At 40.0% G+C, this 18346-nt stretch overlaps 1 protein-coding gene across 1 annotated transcript in view; it reads left to right on the top strand.

The window, feature by feature from the left end:
* The window catches only part of mast1a (microtubule associated serine/threonine kinase 1a), a 79229-nt gene that overhangs the window by 47339 nt on the left and 13544 nt on the right, over positions 1–18346 (top strand). The window contains exons 7-15 of the mRNA XM_042485278.1: positions 1132–1207; positions 5700–5909; positions 6021–6122; positions 10205–10337; positions 11703–11770; positions 11953–12029; positions 13863–14071; positions 15788–15926; positions 16893–17025. Coding sequence (XP_042341212.1) covers positions 1132–1207; positions 5700–5909; positions 6021–6122; positions 10205–10337; positions 11703–11770; positions 11953–12029; positions 13863–14071; positions 15788–15926; positions 16893–17025 — 1147 coding nt within the window. The remainder of the gene's footprint in view (positions 1–1131; positions 1208–5699; positions 5910–6020; positions 6123–10204; positions 10338–11702; positions 11771–11952; positions 12030–13862; positions 14072–15787; positions 15927–16892; positions 17026–18346) is intronic.

Here is an 18346-nt window from a genome sequence, read left to right as displayed (position 1 = left end):
AACAAATGGCATTCACCCGCAGCCCATCCTTAAATATGTGTGATTTTAAGCCTTAATAAAATGTAAACAGTTGAGTTGTATAAAAATCATGCAGCTGTCATGAATGCTGAAATTACCTCAAAAGAGGTACCAGGCTGTAAACATGTCTATATTTGGTGTTAACTTGCGCATTTTAACATGGAGATCTATGGGAACTGACTCGCTATTAGAGCCAGCCTCTTGTGGTCATTAGAGGAACTGCATTTTTTGGCACATTTGCCATCATACTTTATAGAAAAGTGCACAAATTAACTGTGTTGTATGGGAGTAAAAGTACGAAATAGCAGAAAATGGAAATATAAACATAAAGGACAAGTACCTGAGTACTTGAGAAAATGTACCTACATGTAGCCACAATAATTATATCAGTATCAGGCTGCCCTGCAGTGCTTTAAGCCTCTCCAGAGTGCAGCATCTTCTCCATTAGTCTCTGGTGAACACTCCCTCCAAACACACCTATTATAGCCTCCCCCCTGGATGCAACATGCCCCAACTACATACGACACGTCACTACTTATCAGTATTCAGTTTTCATATTAAGCTTCTCAGCAGCCGCTGCCCTAGATAATCTCCTATCTTGTGGCTTCAGTATACAGAATGCTGTTGTTGTGCACCTTGACATATCTCATTATTTCTATTCATATCACATATTCCTGTGAGGCTAAATTGTGTCTGCCCATAAGAGATCTTTTCATAATATGTTTTTCTGTTGCAAATGTCTAATTCTGCACCATATGAGATACTATGTGATAACAGTGTTATGTTTTGGGCTTTTTTTCTGATGTTGATTTTTTTATGTGTGTTGGGACAAGTGACTAAATGTATTCATGCTTGCTGGACGTGTGTCTCAAGTGTGGCGTGACGTGCAGGACACCGGATCCATTAGGGAAAACAAACAGAGTGTCCTGAATTTCTAATTAGCACAATATACAGACAGGATGGACATGAGGGGAAGAAGTGAATTATTTCTGCGTTCAAGTGAAAAATTTAGCATTGCGTCTCAGCAGCTGCCTCCTCTGGCTCTCTGTCCTTTGATTATCCCAGTCAGTGCTGTATATTACACTCCTGCTCTTTGTGTTTGTCTCTCCTCAGCCCGGGGCGCTCTCCATCCTGCTATGACAACGAAATAGTGATGATGAACCATGTCTACAAGGAGCGCTTCCCCAAGGTCAGCCTCATCACAAACAAATACACAAGTGTAAACTGAACATCCATATACACGTCAAATACGCACACAAACGATATGCGTGCAGTCATTTGCCACCTTTTTAAGATACTGAATTATATTTAAAACGTGGTGGATTATTTTTTCCATGGCAACACATTAATTAATGCTCATTATTTGATTAGATGATGATGTGTTGAGAGCCACAGGGGGTGAACCTCAGAACAACACACAAACAAGCTAAAAATCCTTCTCCAGAACAGAGGAGAGCTCCAGGCAAACAGCGGATTAAAGAGTTCTTTCCGAAGTGAAAACCTGGGAAGCAGACGGATGCCAGTACAGTCTTGGCTTTGTACAGGGGAGCGTAGCAGTGGTGTGTTCAAGTGACATGAAGATCAGAAAGGCTGCAGCATATTAGATCAACTGGAAAACAGGGAAAAGACCACATACAAAATTATATATACAGTGAACTAGCAAGATATTACTGTGGTATAATCTGGGGCTGTCTAATTCCTGTGGTAGCTCTAGGGTAGTACCACCATACACTCTAACTAGTGCTAACTAGAACCATTTATTCACACATATGTATGTTTGTCCCCATAGGATAACCCATTCTAGTTACTTGTAGAACTTTTTATAAAGGTTGCACCTGGAAACTTGAGTGAGTTCTACCTAGAACCCAACATAAGGGATTATAACTAGAATCATATGTGAAAGGTTTCACCCAGAATCCCCTGTGAGAGATTCTACAGACAACCTTTCTGTGATGTAATGTTTCTGCCCACAACCCTCTCTTAGCCCCTTTTCCACCAAATTGGCTCTGGTTCTTAAACCGGCTCTGTTCAACGCTCTGGGAACCTTTGTGCTTTCCAGCAAACTAGTCCAAATTTCCACAAGTTTTGATCAGAACCATTGTAAACAGGAATGTGAAGTCAACAGAGTGCATTGCACAATGCACACATAAGTAGCAGGTTGGAAGATTTCAATGATTACCTGCAAACTTTTGTTCTGTTAATACAGGTATTTGTTTTTATCCAAAAACAAGCATGGACCAACTAAAAATGAGACCACTGCAGACTTTTTTCAGATTATTTCTCTGTTAACATCTCCATTGTGGCTTTCTTCATCCTCTCTCTGTAATGGTTCACAGCCACCAAACAACTTTTCAGGTCCCAAACCACTTTATTTTTTGGTGGGTTTGCTCTTAACGTAATGCTCTTAACTCGTTCTATGTCGGTCGAAAATGGGTGTCTGGGGATCCTATCCAGAACCCTTTAACCTTTTAAGGTTATTAAAAAGAACCCACCAAGAGCTCCTTGATATTTGAAAGGTTTCATCTAGAACTAGGGTTCTCTAATAATAGATATTGACTACATTACCCATAGATCTCTCTCCTACTAATCATGTTTTAGTTAAACGTAATAGCATGCATCGAAAGGAACCAAGTTGAGCAGTTCTTGGCTTCATAAGGCTCCTAAAGGACCCGCACTGATGTGGTCCAGTAAACCCACAACGGTCATGGTTCACAATCACCTTTTCATGGAGTGGAGATTTTGGGAAGTCACTACCACTACAACCTTAACTAGAACTAGAACTAACAACAAAATGTCAAGTACCAGGAAGTGGTATATTTTGTACAGCCTGAAATGCTGGTAAAGATCAAAGACTATGACAGACCAATTTTCAAAAGTGATAAAAGAAACAGCTACATTTATAAAACTGCCATTTGAAACATGGTTAAATATTTTAATATTTTTCTTCAACAAATCCTTAAAGAACTCTTCCAAAAAGGGTTCTTTTGATGAAGAGTTCTTAATAGGATCATTAGTCTTACAAAGAACCCTTAAAGCAGATGCTTATGGTTCTAGGTAGGACATTATCCCTTTATGAAGAAGCCTTTTGGAGCTTTTTTTTCTAAGAGTGTATTGTCTGAGAACAACAGCTGATCATTCGCACAAAATCTTTTCCTTCAACAAGGTGCAAATCGATTTTAGTAAGACTGGAGCTGCAGTGATGAGCCAGGCGGCGGTATTACCCTGTCATACACACACTCACAGGTCACAACACTGTATGAGTCATGTACCAGAGTATATGAAGCAGAGTATAAGAAGTCCTATAGCCTCATTGTTAGGCAAACCTTATAACTGCGATGTGGACAGTTTGACTCCTGGCCATGGCATGTCATACTCATCTCTCTCACCGTCTCTTTCTCACCGTTTCACCCTCCTGCTGCTGTGAGCTGTTATCTCTGTGTTTCTGCGACCTTGTTACTTTGAAAGAAGCTTACCATTCTCCTCTGACCTCCAGCATAAAGACAGCTCTCAGTCAAAGGGCAGACACTGAGATGTCTTTTCACTGTTCTTGGTAAGCTGTTGACGCCGCAACGCATGAAAACTCCTGGAGGTCGTCCGCATCTGAGATGCTAGGCCTGACCTATGTGTCACTGAACATGAGCACAACATCAATCAGATCACGTATCTCGCTTCAGGCCAATATATGTAATCAAACAGTCAGCTAACCTCTTGAAACTGTCTGCGTGCGTTATATACTGAGATGTTGATATGACTCAATGGGCCTGATGCAGCAACATTTTCTTAAATTTCTCTTATGTTTTTCTCAAGTGCGTGAGGGTTTCCTCACACACTTGCCCATATGCATACATATGTTCTCTTTTACAGTAATGCATTGTGAAGCTCTGCTAACAAAGTGAATGGACTACATTTATATAACCCTTTTTGAGTCTTACAACCACTTAAAGCTTTACAAAACCGGCACCATTCACCTATTCATACACACATTCATACACTTGTGGCCAAGGCTACCATACGAGGTGCAACCTGCTCATTAGATAAACATTTATACATTCAGTATCTTTTCCAAGGATCAAGCCACCGACCCTCCCATAAGTAGAAAACTGCTCCATCTCCTTAACCACAACTGTTCTTTACACATACAGTAACACAATCTTCCTAGGACTGTGAATTAAGGGTCAACATTGGTGAACCCTACCTCCATTACAACGAAAATAACAAGTAGTTGCATGCTGGATGATCCACATAAATTTTGGATGTTCAATGGAGCCTAAATTCCTATATTGTCACTTTTTTTCAACATTTGTTACTAATGTGAGACTCATTAGAATTTGGACAGTCTTGGACAGACTTTGTCACATTATATATTCTGTGTGACATTTAACCCTTTAAAACCTGGATTGACATTGGTTTTCTTATGCTGTGTTCAAATGCCTTTCACATTTAAAACTTTGAAAGCTGAGCAGTTGAGTTTGATTTCTTTTGAAAACATGGCTAAAAAGGCAATGAGCAACAGGAGTTGTCCCACAAATTGCAAGAAATTAGGAAAAGAAAAAGACCTGAAATTGAGTTTTAAAAAAAGGTGAGAGAGACAATAATATTAAAAAAGAGGAAACTTGTCCAGAAAATTGTATTTATAATAATAATAATAATAATAATAATTATTATTATTATTATTATTATTTACTAATGTATTACTAATGTATACATGCATTGTATTTTTTACCTTTTTAAAATATTTTTTCCTTTTTTTTGTGCTAAATTTTAGTAAATTCTCTATTTTATCTTAACTTGTAACCCATGTTTTTGGACGAAATCAAGCCAATTTGCTTAAGTTTCAAAGGGTTAAAGCAGCAATTATTTTCATAACAGCAATGAAAAAAATCCTCATTACACTGCCTGTAACCATCCAAAATGCTGCTGCTCGGCTCCTAGCTCAATCCAACAGATTGTCACATGTTACTCCAATTTTAATTTAGTTGCACTGGCTTCCGGTTAATTTCAGAATCAAGGCACTACAATATTTAAGTGACCCTCTGTTTCCACATACTACCAGCCGAGCCCTTAGATCCTCCTCTCAGGGTTTTCTAAATGTTCCTCAAGCGCATTTCAAGACTCGGGGAGATCACTCCTTCCAATTGGCAGCCCATAAGCTTTTGAATAGTCTCTCAGCTAGCTTGAGATCACTGGACTCTGTGGAGTCTTTTTAAAAGCAGTTAAAAACCTTCCTGTTCATCCAGGCATTTGGGTAGCATATACTGTTATAATCCTGTGTTTTTATCTGCTCTAACTCTATATTTTATCTGGGTTTTATTTGTATTTATTTGTTCGCTTGTGAAGCACTTTTTGACTGTTGTCTGCGAAAGGTGCTATAAACTGTGCTTGCAGGAACTCTTCCGTATAGTCCTTGGTGCATCACATGGCATCACATCACTGGCTGTGCATCAGTTGACTGCTGTAACACACACCAAACATGCCACACAGACGGTCATAAAGGTTTTGTAGCTGGGATGCCCCAATCTAAAGAAGGAATGTGATCAAATTGCTGCCATTACAGATTGAATGTGTTTGCCACAGACACGTCAGCCTGTGATGACAGACGTCATCAGCCCTGTGTGAGCTTACATACTGTAGGAAAGCCTGATAAAAAAGTGACTGTTAAACACTATCTTGTATTTGTTTAGGCAACGGCTCAGATGGAGGAGAGACTGGCAGAGTTCATCCAGAACTACTGCCCAGAGAGCGTTCTGCCACTGGCCGACGGGGTCCTCAGCTTCATCCACCACCAGGTAGCCGAGCTGTCCAGGGACTGCCTGACAAAATCACGCGAGGGTCTCATCACCAGCGTCTACTTCTGCGAACTGCAGGAGAACCTGGAGAGGCTGCTGCATGACGTGAGTTGTGAATCGTAGAGGTGGAGAGGAATATAAACTAACGTCAGCTCAAACACGTCTAACTCACTCCAACTGTCTCTCTATCTCCCCGTCTCGCTCCCTCGCTATCAGGCCTATGAGCGTTCCGAGAGTTCCGAGCTCACCTTCGTCATTGAGCTGGTCAAAAAGCTCTTCATCATCATATCTCGTCCAGCCAGGCTCCTCGAGTGTTTGGTGAGTTTCATCCCTCGATCTGATAGCGCAGTCACTCAACACACACTGATACGGATTCACCAAATGAGCATTTATCAACTCAAGAGACAGGATCCTTTCTTTTTCCTGATGGCCTTTTCACATTCTGAGTGTTGTCTGCTTCATCTGCTGGGAAAGACTCCTGTCCTCCCACACGGAGATGGAAGGTCAACTCCTGCATGCGGAAATGGCATTAAAGAATGAGCAGAAGTGGGGCAGGCTGTCTACTGCATATCTGAAGTGATGAAACACAGGTTTTCTAAGTGTGTCACATCACGAGGCTGTGCTATCACTTCTCAAAGGGATAATGACTTCAAGGCTTTTAAAAATCTTTTACATCTCATTCATTTTACTTATGACAAATAAAAAGACCTGATATCCATTGTTTTACATTTGACTATCCCATCTAGTTTGGTGGGACACAGGGACAAAAGATAAAGGGGGTTTATTTATACACTTGTACAAGAATTGAGCACTCCATGATAATATACCTGCATGCAATCTCATTAAACGCAGAGGTGTGCCCACACATCTGTCTTAGATCTTTACAATGCAGAAACTGAAAACTTTTAATAACGGGAAATTAGCAAAACCCAAATACAGACCCACTGCCAGTACACACCTGCACCTTGTGCTCTATGCTGTTAACCATATGTTTGCAGACAGAGAGAATAAATAGGTAAGTAAAGTATTAGTAGTAGTATTTCAGTTGACAGAAACGAACTGGAAACAAAGCACAATGCACAAATAACAGAGAGCATCTGTTGCTACAGCGTACACTCACACTATTGCCGAATGTTCAGGCTCTTGGTGTCTACAGTCCATCAGTACAGCTGCTTGAACAAGATTTTTTATCCCATAAAGCGTATTCTGGAGAAATAAAAAGAATAATTTGAGTTTTTGTGCGGCCTTCAGAGGAGCTTGAATATATTTGGGCCCCTTGTACTCAGACACAAGTAGCAGCTCGTTGTAAAAGGATGGCTTGTGTTGACATGAGTTTCAGAATTTCTTTTTCTGATGTTAAAAGTGTGTTCCACCGATCTTACACATGGAGCTCAGCAGCACGAGTGAAAACAGCTGTCTCCTTGGATTGGAAATAATGACGGCTAGTACGATGGCTACAATACAAATCAACCTGCTGATGTTTTGAACATCCATCACCATGCTTCTTGCAATGTTGACGTGAGAGGAGAAGTCACATAAAATTATTCAAGGGAAACGCAGTCATCTCCCAATTGTGTTTTATCAATATTTTGAAAAAATTGCTTAAGTTTTGAGTAAATCTGTTATGGAGACCTGCTTGGTGAAAGTTTTTAGGTTATGTTACAAACTGTTTACCCAACAGCAATAAAAAAACAATTGTAAAAAGTTATATAAAACACATTAACATGGCTGCATTAGAATTAACACCAGTAGATGTGACAACACATTACCAGAGTTTTACTCTTTGCATTTACTACACCCCCCTGCCTTTACAAATGGTTGTTAATGTACACTTTCTACCAGTAAAGTAGTTTCACCTTCAGTGTTCTTAACATATTACATTTTAATTTATGAATGTGCTGTATTGTGCAGTAGAGGTCATGGTTTTATGTGAGCTTTGCCATTCAGAACATCAGACATGCTGCACATCACTGCAGCAGAGTATATGTGCTTATGGCCGCAGGATATTTTTCCAACTTTACTCAAAACCGTAAAATATTCTTTTAACCTCCACTTCTTGTCAATCCTCTCAGCAGCGCGTCAAATCAGCCGGGAGACGGAGTCGTGTCCTTGACATGTTAATACATACAGCACATAACTCACTTCAACTTACTTAGTAATAACAAGCCTCTGTATGCACGGCAGCTCAGCCATACCTAAGAATCAGCTCCCTGATTGATGGCTTCACGTGTTTGTCATTGCCGTGGTCCCTCCTCTGAACATCCCCCGGCTCATCTTTCCGTTGCTAAGGCGACCGTCAGAGGAGGTCGATAAGGTCAGGCAGGATGTGAAGGGGACTTAAGATCCTGGCGGCCCTTAGGTTAGGGAGGAGAAGATACATACACACACAGATAAAATGTTGTCCGCGGCTGTAGAGTTCATTTAGCATTCAAGTCAGTCGCGAGTTGTGATTTGGTGAAAATGTCATAGTCAGTAGGCTGTTAGCTGCGGGGATATTATCCTGGAGCAGAGCAAGCTATCAGAGAGGCAGGTTAATTCCTCCTTTCCGTACTCTGTCTTTTTTCTGCGGTCGAGGGGAGCAGATATGAGAGAGCAGGGGAGGAAGGAAATGATCCCGGCTGCCCCAGGCTCTGCTTTCTAATCAAAATGTTATTCCACCAACAGGAATGAAACGGAATCCCACAGGACACCACAAAAGGCTGTTTCACTGGAAAAAAAGGATGTTTCAAGAAAGCAATTTAAAGTTGGGAGGTGTATTAACAGTGATTGTGTTTGTTTGACAGCCCCATAGCGGTGTTTGCTCATGAATTTGCAGCAGGTTGACAGCAATTCTAGTTTTGTCTTTATTAGTTGGCCACACCCAGAATTACTTCATGGGCCCTATTAAAACGACCCCACGCCCATGGTGTAAAGAGTGTGGCGCAAGTGCATCTAGGGTGTGTCCAAATCGACTTTTTCAAGTTAAGTAGTGCATAATCTGAGCACAAAGTAATGCTCACGGGGCAGTAAGATTGTCTTTAGTCCCTTATTGAGTCATAGTTGTGTTTTGGGCGTAACATGAATTTAACCAATCAAAGTGTGATCGCCCATTACCTTTTAAAACGGCTATTTACATGGTGGATTTAGCAAATTGGAGCAGTGAGCAGGTTTCTGCAGTAGATAATGCCACGGCAACAAGTATAAAGGGACATTTAAGCAGCATTTCTAAGAACGGTAGATCTAACCTGGACTGAGGAGACACAACTAAACTTTTAGCCTCTCAGATAACCAATGAAGTTACCCTGCCCCTCGTGTAAATTTACAGCGTCTCTCATAATATGGAGTCAGACAGCAACTCTGCAGCTCTGCTCTGCTCTCTGCTATGTTGACATTTTAGAGAGTGCAAGTGATATTTTTCTCATTAGTATCAATTATTTCATCCACTGAAAATACCTTAACCATTACTATTAATGATCATACATTCATACAATTACTAATATTTTACAAGATGACAGTCAGATACTTTCATATTAAATATTTTTTCCACAACAGTTGTATATGCTTAAAAAGGCAGAAACTTATAACTCAAAAACAGCGGTGTAAAGGATCCAGGTCCAGGCACTCAGGATTGTTTGTGAAGTGTAAAAGGCCACCTTGGAATCATGGAAACCATAATGTGATATTCCTGACATCTTTTAGCCCGAAAGTTAGTCAGTTAATCAACAAAATAATCCAGATTAATAGACAATAGATTTAATAATTAGTGTCAGCCCTAAATAAAAATAAATGTAATAATAATAATAATTTTAGGGCCATATTTTTCTCCTTCAGTTACAAAATATATCAAGATATATTAGATAGTTGACTCACAGAATCACCCACATCATTATGATTTTATATCATGATGAGTTACTGACAAGCTAGCAGTCATTTTCATCAGTGCAGTTGTTTAAAATCATGCACTCTTGTGTCTTTTCTTGATCTTATATGAACATTTGTTTGAGGATTAATGAAATATTGCAAGGGACAGGACAAAGGTTTTTGTTTCGCAGTCTCACACGTCAAGCACTTCAGTTGTGGCAAGTGTTGATATTCAAGTGGCAATTATCTGGTGTTGACAGGAGCTGATTAGATTTTTGTGAATTCACTTATAGAGATGACATGGCCCCCGCACTGCTCTTCAAACCTATCCGAAGGTGTTAAAACTCACCGGACTTGAAGATATTTGATACTGCCAAATGTGCTGTGATCATTTAGCCGGGCTGAACACACTAAATTGTGTTGTTCATTATTAACTTTAGCTTCTATTGGAGTACCTGTGCAGCTGATGGGAGATCTTCAGTGGTGGCAGTTTACGCTTTAAGGGGCATTTATATTGTCGCTGCCTTTAGTACTGAAATGTATTTTCCCTTTAATATTAGGAGTTCAATCCTGAAGAGTTTTACCACCTGCTGGAGGCAGCGGAGGACCACGCCAAGGAGGGACAACTGATGAAGGCGGACATCCCTCGATACATCATCAGCCAGTTGGGGCTGACCAGAGACCCACTGGAGGGTAAGAGAGAGAGAAAGAAAATAAATCTTTCCTGCTGCTTTAACAGGAGTCTGTGCACAGAAACTAATGTGTAAATTTTGCCATTTGCACTGTTAACCCCTGGAAGCCAAAGCAAACTGGTTTGAATTCTCTCAAAAACATGGGGTGAAGGCACAGAGCAACTTAACAAAACACGACTCAAAAAGTAAGTAAAAAAATAGTAAAAAAAAATGTAAGTAAATAACCTGAAAATAAGAAAAGAAAGAAAGAAATTGATGAAAAATGTAAAATATTTATGTGAATCTGTTTTTGTGCTGGAAAAATAATTTTACATATATAATATTTATAATAATCATTTCTTAGCATTTTTTCCTTATTTTATTTTGGGTTTTTTTTGATAATTTTATAATAATCCTGTCCAATAATTTGTTTCTTCTTCCCCTGTTGTTTGACTGACAGCAAGCCAGTTTGTTCTGTTATTACAGGGTTAATGGCTGGTGGTGCAATGATGGCGTCAATGTCTTTCATTAATCATCACGGCTCAAACTCTGTCCCCAAACTCACAGTCCTAATTCACATCCGCTCAGCCGCTGCCGGTCTCATCCATTAGGAGTTCATTAGCTCATGGGTTAAATTGCCCGCGGTGACTTTTCACAGAAAACCTCAACCATTTTATTTCAGAATTCATCAAAAAATATTTTGTCAGTCTTTCTTAGCTCATCTCTGCAGTGTGCTACCTGATATCCTGATCTTGCACTTTCCTTTGCACCTATTGTCATGCATAGTCACACATGCACACCCATGAAGCTGCTCGCACCCTTTTGCACTCACATTTCTTTTCTCGACTCCTCATAGAGACTGTTGATGGTCGTTTTCAGTGTCAAAAAAGAAACCAACAGAATTGTCAGCTCAGTGACTTTTATTTTACACAAAGTTAATATCTACAGAGCGACTTTGTAAACGCGTTGCAAAGTTAATTATTTGTCAATTATTTCCCTGCTTGAACAAAATAGTACAATAATCAGTGTATTCTAGCAGCTGTCACGAAAGAGAGTGGAAGAACACTGAAAATTAGCTGCCAGTGCTGCTCGACGAAGGAGAAGGTACAAAGTGAGGGGGAGGGAGCGCTGAAGGAGACAAGACAAATTAATAGGGAGAAGCTATTTTAACTCTCATGTTTTTCTTTTTGTGATCTGACACGTTTGGTCCTTCATCTGTTTTTCTAAAAAAATGAATAGCTGTTTTGTTTAAGACGTCTGAGCAGCTGCAATTGTTTTATCTGCTCACAGCAGTGTGGGAGGCCTGGTGTTTTGGCATGAAAAATGTCTTTCTTCTCTTTATTTTTCAACACCGGGCTTGCTTGTTAACTAAGTTGTTTCTTAACAGAAATTGTGAGCCTCGACAGCTACGACAGTGAGGGTCCACATACTCCGGAGACCGACGACTCAGCAGAGGTGATGAACAAATAAAGTCGGATCTGTGCTCACATGTATTCACACACAGTATGAGTGCACATATATGCCAGCATTTAAACCCACAAATCTAAATCATCATCAGAGAAACAAAGTCATTTTACCATTTGAATGTTACATTTAAACTGTGTTGATTTGAGTTTCCATTTTAAATGTGTCACCAGGGAAAAGGGAAAGCCATCAAGCCGCCGAGTGAAGAAGATTTTCAGAGCATCAAACTGATCAGTAATGGAGCTTATGGGTAAGCAATGAATTCAAACCTTATTGACCTCTCATAGACCATACCAGTACCTCATCATCAAGTGCCAATCGCCAAGTCTACGCCCCGTTTTGGGGAAAAGAATCGCTCTCATATAAGATGAAAAACAGGAAAAAGATGAAAAGTGGTTTGATAGCTATCATGAGTGGCAGGCTGCTGCAGTACATCCATACAGTATAGCAGCATCAAACTAAACTCCAACTAAATCTTAGTCTTGTCTTGATCAACAGTTGGTTATTTACAAACAGCAACCTCCAGGGCCAAAAAATTAAACCAATGTGGAAGTGCCAAAATCTGCAGTTCCTGAAGTAGGCACTTGGAAATGGCTCCAAAAGCAAGACGGTCCCTACAGTCGGTGTCTTATTATCCCATGTGGGACGAATCATATATTTGGCATGACACAGCAAAAAAAAAACCCTAAAAGTCCATTCAATAAAGACACTAAAAGCAGTTTTACAATCCGACATTCTTGCGAAGTAAATAACTAAAGCACCAACATCCAGAGATTTTAAAGGGATAGTTCACGCCTAAAATCAAAATGCATATTTTTTACTCGAACGTATTGGGCTATTTACTGCCCAAATTGTTTAAGTGAGAGTTGTTGGGTGTTGGAGATAAAAGCTGATTAAACTGACTTCTCTCCAGTATAATGGAACCAGATGGCACTCAGCTTGTGGTGCTCAAAGCGCCAAAAAATATTTTTTTAAAACTCAACAGCAATGTCTCTTTCTAGAAATCATGACCTGATTACTCAAGATAAGCCACAGAACTTGTTGTGAGCAGTTTCTTGTAGGAACTATTTTCTTTCTGTCGAACTGTACCTGTCAAGCGTTTCATCACTCAGAAGGAAGTGTGCATCTCCTCATGGACGAGAGGCTTGTGCTTGTAACAGCATGCAATACAAAATGTGTCCTTGCTCAGTGGTGCTGGGTGAGCTAGCAGTAGATGTACGGCTCCTTCTGCACAGTGACGTCGTTGGTGGGTGTAGTTTGGTGAAAAGAAAATAGTTCCTATATGAAACAGCTCACAGGAAGGTCTGTGGATTTTCTTGAGTAACCAGGTCATGATTTCTGGAAAGAGACATTGCTGTTGAGTTTTCCCAAATGCAAATTTTCGTGCTTTGAGCACCACAAGCCGAGTGCCATCTAGTTCCATTATACTGGAGAGAAGGCAGACATCTTTACCGCTGATATCTCCATAACATGGCAACCGATGAACACTATTACAGGTAAGAGGAATACTATGAATTTCTGAGTTACATGTGAACTGTCCCTTTAAGGGGAAACCTTTTTAAAATACTTTTTAAAGACATTTTCTGACACGTATTAAGGCATTGGTAAACAAATACATAAACTTAAAATATACTCTACAGCTAACAAACAGTCATTTTGGGATTTCATGGTCTCCTCTTGGTCTTTATCAGTATGCGCATTGCTGCATTTAAAAGATTTTCAGTTTATCTAAAGCTTGCCTGGGTAGAGCAAAAAGGAGCTTTCATGATCTGCCCATGTAAAGAAAAAGGACTTCTGAGGTAGGCTTCATAAATTCAGTTCAGGATTAAAGAAGCTCAAAGGTTACTGTAGTGGGGCTTGACATTTTGTGCCAGAGGTTTTTAAGTCTTAATATCCACTCAGCCACACTGGATGACCTTCATGTCTAAAAGCAGATGGAATATCCTCTCTATTTTTAGATCTTTTCATGTATTGCAATCCATAATGGTCTCAGCAGTGTCTTACCCTGCTGTCTTTCCTCCATACTTCATCTTGGCACCCTTTCGATTTTTCTCTTGTCTCTTCTGTCTCACCTTCTCTCCAGTGCTGTCTACCTGGTGCGCCATAGGGAGACGCGTCAGCGTTTTGCCATGAAGAAGATCAACAAGCAGAATCTGATCCTGAGAAATCAGATCCAGCAGGCGTTCGTAGAGCGAGACATCCTCACCTTTGCAGAGAACCCGTTCGTCGTCTCCATGTTCTGTTCCTTTGAAACGCGAAGACATCTTTGCATGGTCATGGAATATGTCGAGGGTAAGGGAGTCGGGTTTTGTTTGGCCGCAGACTTTAATTACACAGAGGGAGGACATAAAGATGTCTGTGATTTATGAGACCACTCTGAATGGGTGACTCTCTCGTTCTGTTTGCCCTTCCTTGTTTTTGTCAGGCATCCCAGGAAGTGTTCGATCAGGTTTCTATCTGGGTTGTAAAATAACATTTTTCAGTCTTTTCTCCCTGACCTATTCCCTGACCTTGCTCTTCACAAGCTTCTATGAATAAATCTATTTTTAATTAATTAAAGCTTTTGTCTGGGTGTCGTGGCCCTGACTTAACCAGTTTTAACTACGTTTTGCTTTCGTAATGGTGACCTTAAAGAGACAGTTCATCCCCAAAATCACAAATACACATTTCCCTCTCACCTGTGGTGTTATTCATCAATCTAGATTGTTTTGGTGTGAGTTGCCAAGTGTAGAGGTGTTAGAGATGTCTGCTTTCTCTTGAATGCAATGGAAATAGATGGCACTTAGCGTGTGGTGCTCAAAGCAAGAAAAAATACTTTGGATTATTTCTCGAAATCATGACCTGGTTATGCAAAATAATCCAAACCTTTTTCTGAGCAGTTTCACATAAGAACTATTTTCTCTCTTCCAAACTACACCCACCATCCATATCATTGCACAGGGGGAAGCGTGCATCTTCTCATAGATACTGCTAGCTCACCAAGCACTGCTGAGCTAGCTAACATTACAGCTCAGCAGAGAAGGACGCTGTCAGTGTCTTTCGTTGTCACCAGCATAAAGTTCTCGTCCACGAGTAGATGCACGCTTCCTTCTGCACGTAGTTCCTACATCAAATTGCTCACAACAAGGTCTGTGGATTATCTTGAGTAACTGGGTCATAATTTTTGGAAAGAGACATTGCTGCTCAGTTTTTAAAATTTATTATTTGTCGCTTTGAGCATCACAAGTCGAGTGCCATTTTGTTCCATTATCATGAAGAGAAGGCAGACATCTCCACGGCTTATATTTCCACCACTTTGCAACTCACACTAAAACAACCTAGATTGATAATAGCACTACATGTAAGAGCTAAAATATGTGTTTTTGATTTTGGGGTTGAATCGTCTCTTTAAAGTGTAAGCTTATTCAGCTTAATCCCAGATAAAAGTGTCAGCCACTAACACTTGAATAAAAAATGAGGGTTTTCTCTGCTCAGATACAGAAAAATGAAAGTAATTCGATAGAGATGATGTGACTCTTATTTCACTATCACAATGATTTTCGACCACGAAAGTCACGCAAGGTCAGTAGATTCAGGACAGCATCCCGGCTCCGGCTGCAGCAGCTCTCATGCTATCTCTTAGCGCAGAGACACACTGAGGCATGAAGGGTGGTCGAGAGTGACTCATGTGGGATGACACTGCCAAACGTGCTTTAGGGAATGCAAAGGTGGGTTACAAGCCAAAAAAGGAATGGAAACATTAAAAAAAGATGTTCATACCCATTTATAAGAACACATACACCACAGATATAGAATATTTTTGTTATAAAACACATATTATGATGCTGTTCTGCTGCATCAAGGGATGATCAAATTACGTCATCCTGCAGACTTTCCTGGCTTCTGCACCATTTTTATGAATGATTTATTTTCATTCATTTCTCTAGCAAGGTCTCTCCTGCACAAACTATAATATAAATAAATCCACTCACACAAATACTATAACCTGGGGCGTTTCTGTGTTCTCAGGTGGTGACTGTGCCACTTTGTTGAAGAACATTGGAGCTCTGCCTGTGGAGCTGGCAAGGATGTACTTTGCCGAGACGGTTTTAGCGCTGGAATACCTGCACAACTACGGCATTGTTCACAGAGACCTCAAACCTGACAAGTGAGTGTTTACAGCTGCATTGATAAATATATTTTTCATTGTAATGCTGGATCGTGTGATGTGAACAGGGCGGCTTGTAGTGACAAACTCAAAGCGTTGTCAGCTCCTTTCAGTTCTGTGGTGCTTTCAGCATCTTTCAGCTCATTATTTTTGGTTTTACAGCTAGCAACATTATTGCTTTAATTCAGTTTCACCTCTTTGATAAGCATTGTTTTCACTTGCCACTTCACTCTACCTGCGCAGCACCAAACAGCAAAGTTAACGGGGAGCTGTGTGTTGCAGACCAACACAGAGCTAAAAGCAGAGTGAATATTGGACTCATTGGATTCATCAGATGGCCAGAACCACAACTCTAATTGAGTGATAATGTTGCTCCGTAACCGCGGGATGTGTAAATATGCAACTGTGTGCTAACAAGTCCATCGGTGTAAGTAAGGGGTGATAAAATGTCATTGATGATGTATTAAGGTAATTCTGCTGACCCAAGTGACCAAAAATCAATTAAATATTACACATTTAGCCTTATGGTTACAGCTACTAAAAGGCCACATCTATCTAAATGCCTCATATCTGGGGCCTCACCTACTGCCTCAGGTGTGCTCGGTTTGAGTTTCAGTTCATTTTCATTTTCATTTTCAAAACAATAACCTACACAGCCATAAACGTCAAATGCACTATAACACACGTTATCAACCAGTAGTACCTCAAGCTGCCTTCTTGCTGTAAAATCTAGATGTGGTTTCCATCTCAGTCTTGATGAAAAGTTTTTTCTTTGCATTCAGTCTCATGTGTCTGTATCTCCACTGAAGCACTCTCTCCCTGGCGTGTTACAGAGACCTGCCCTCAAAAACAATTACTAACAGCCTGTGACCGTGACATAGCTTTCAAAATAACCACATGCTCACCTATATGTAGCTTTTATTGCAATGTGCCAAAATTGAATGCCTGTTTTCTCTCTCCAAATAGTCTTCTGATCACCTCCATGGGACACATCAAGCTCACAGACTTTGGTTTGTCGAAGATGGGTCTGATGAGCCTCACCACCAACCTGTATGAGGGACACATTGAAAAAGATGCCAGAGAGTTCCTGGATAAGCAGGTACGGCACCTGTGACTGAGTAGCAGCTTGTAATATAGGATGCAGCAGAAAGGCTGCAGACAGACACATTTAATTAGAGACTGATTAGTGTATGAATGAGGTTTGTTAGTGTAATTCTAAGACGGGATGTTTGGTGGATGAACAGGCGACTGGCATTCACAGAATCCTCTTCTCCAGCCAACCTGCCAAGTCATCTGGCTAAATCAATAACTTCCGAATGACGACTTTGCATTACAATACTTCCTCTGCAGTCTGAATTAGTGAATCATTAATGATCTCCATCTCCATCACAATCCCGTTTTTAGCAATTACAGGTATTGTTTATGGTCTGAATGAAAGCGGTCATAATCAGTCAGATCAGTCAGCTCCTCCGGGTGGAAGCAGGCATCTGTTTGTCTGCCACTAATCAGCTCGCATCTGCTGATGAAACAGACCAGGGTTTTGCTTTCCATGTCTCTAGTGGAGATTCTGATTAGGAGAGTGTTTCTCATTGACTCATTAAGGATGCCTCTTTTGTATGAGACAGCACGCACACGTGTAACCACTCACACACCAACACAAGTGCATACATTTTATATTCAATCTCAAATCTCCTGAGCAGCAAATCATGACGTATAAATATATATGTATGTTTATGATTGCAAGAACGTGAAGGTGTCATCAGTGTGGAGCAAAGGAGAGCAATGAATGGTTTCCATGTCACTGCCTCTATAGTATTAACGGGTGGGTTTGTCCAAATTATAAAAAAGGGAGAAAAAAAAAACACTTACCACAAGTAGGACTTTGCCATGCAAATTATGTCAGTATTATTTATTCAACTGCACCTTTTTTATTGGGGTTTTCAGAGTGAAACATACAGTTAAATTGGAAGAAGCATTTTAAATACAGGTATTGAGAGGTCATAAGAAATAAAAATGAATATATAAAATAAAACAGACATAAGAGCATAAATAAAACAAATTATTTTAGTTATTTTTACAGGTGAATTATCATACTCATATAAAACAACATAATTGCAAATTAGTTATTGCAATAAAATTAGTTTATTGCAAGTTCAATGCAAGTATAAACAACTGAAAAAAATATTAAAACAAAATAAAAAATCAAAAACAGTTTTATCCAGTTTTATCGTGATATTTTTGGTGCTAATTTAAAAAAAAAGACTTTGAATAAATCAACAGTAGTGTGTCTTTCAAGAAACAAGTTTTCAGTTACTTGAAAAGTCAACAGATGTTTTTGATCAGCCGAAATAATTGGGTCATTGAGCTGTATCTTCATCTGGAAAGGTGCAACTCCTCTTAGCTTCATTGTTTTGACCCTG

This window comes from Plectropomus leopardus, chromosome 4, assembly GCF_008729295.1.
Source record: "Plectropomus leopardus isolate mb chromosome 4, YSFRI_Pleo_2.0, whole genome shotgun sequence".
NCBI classification, from domain to species: Eukaryota; Metazoa; Chordata; class Actinopteri; order Perciformes; family Serranidae; genus Plectropomus; species Plectropomus leopardus.
Note: the sequence above shows the minus strand (reverse complement) of the source record. Positions and strands in the feature narration are given on the sequence as shown.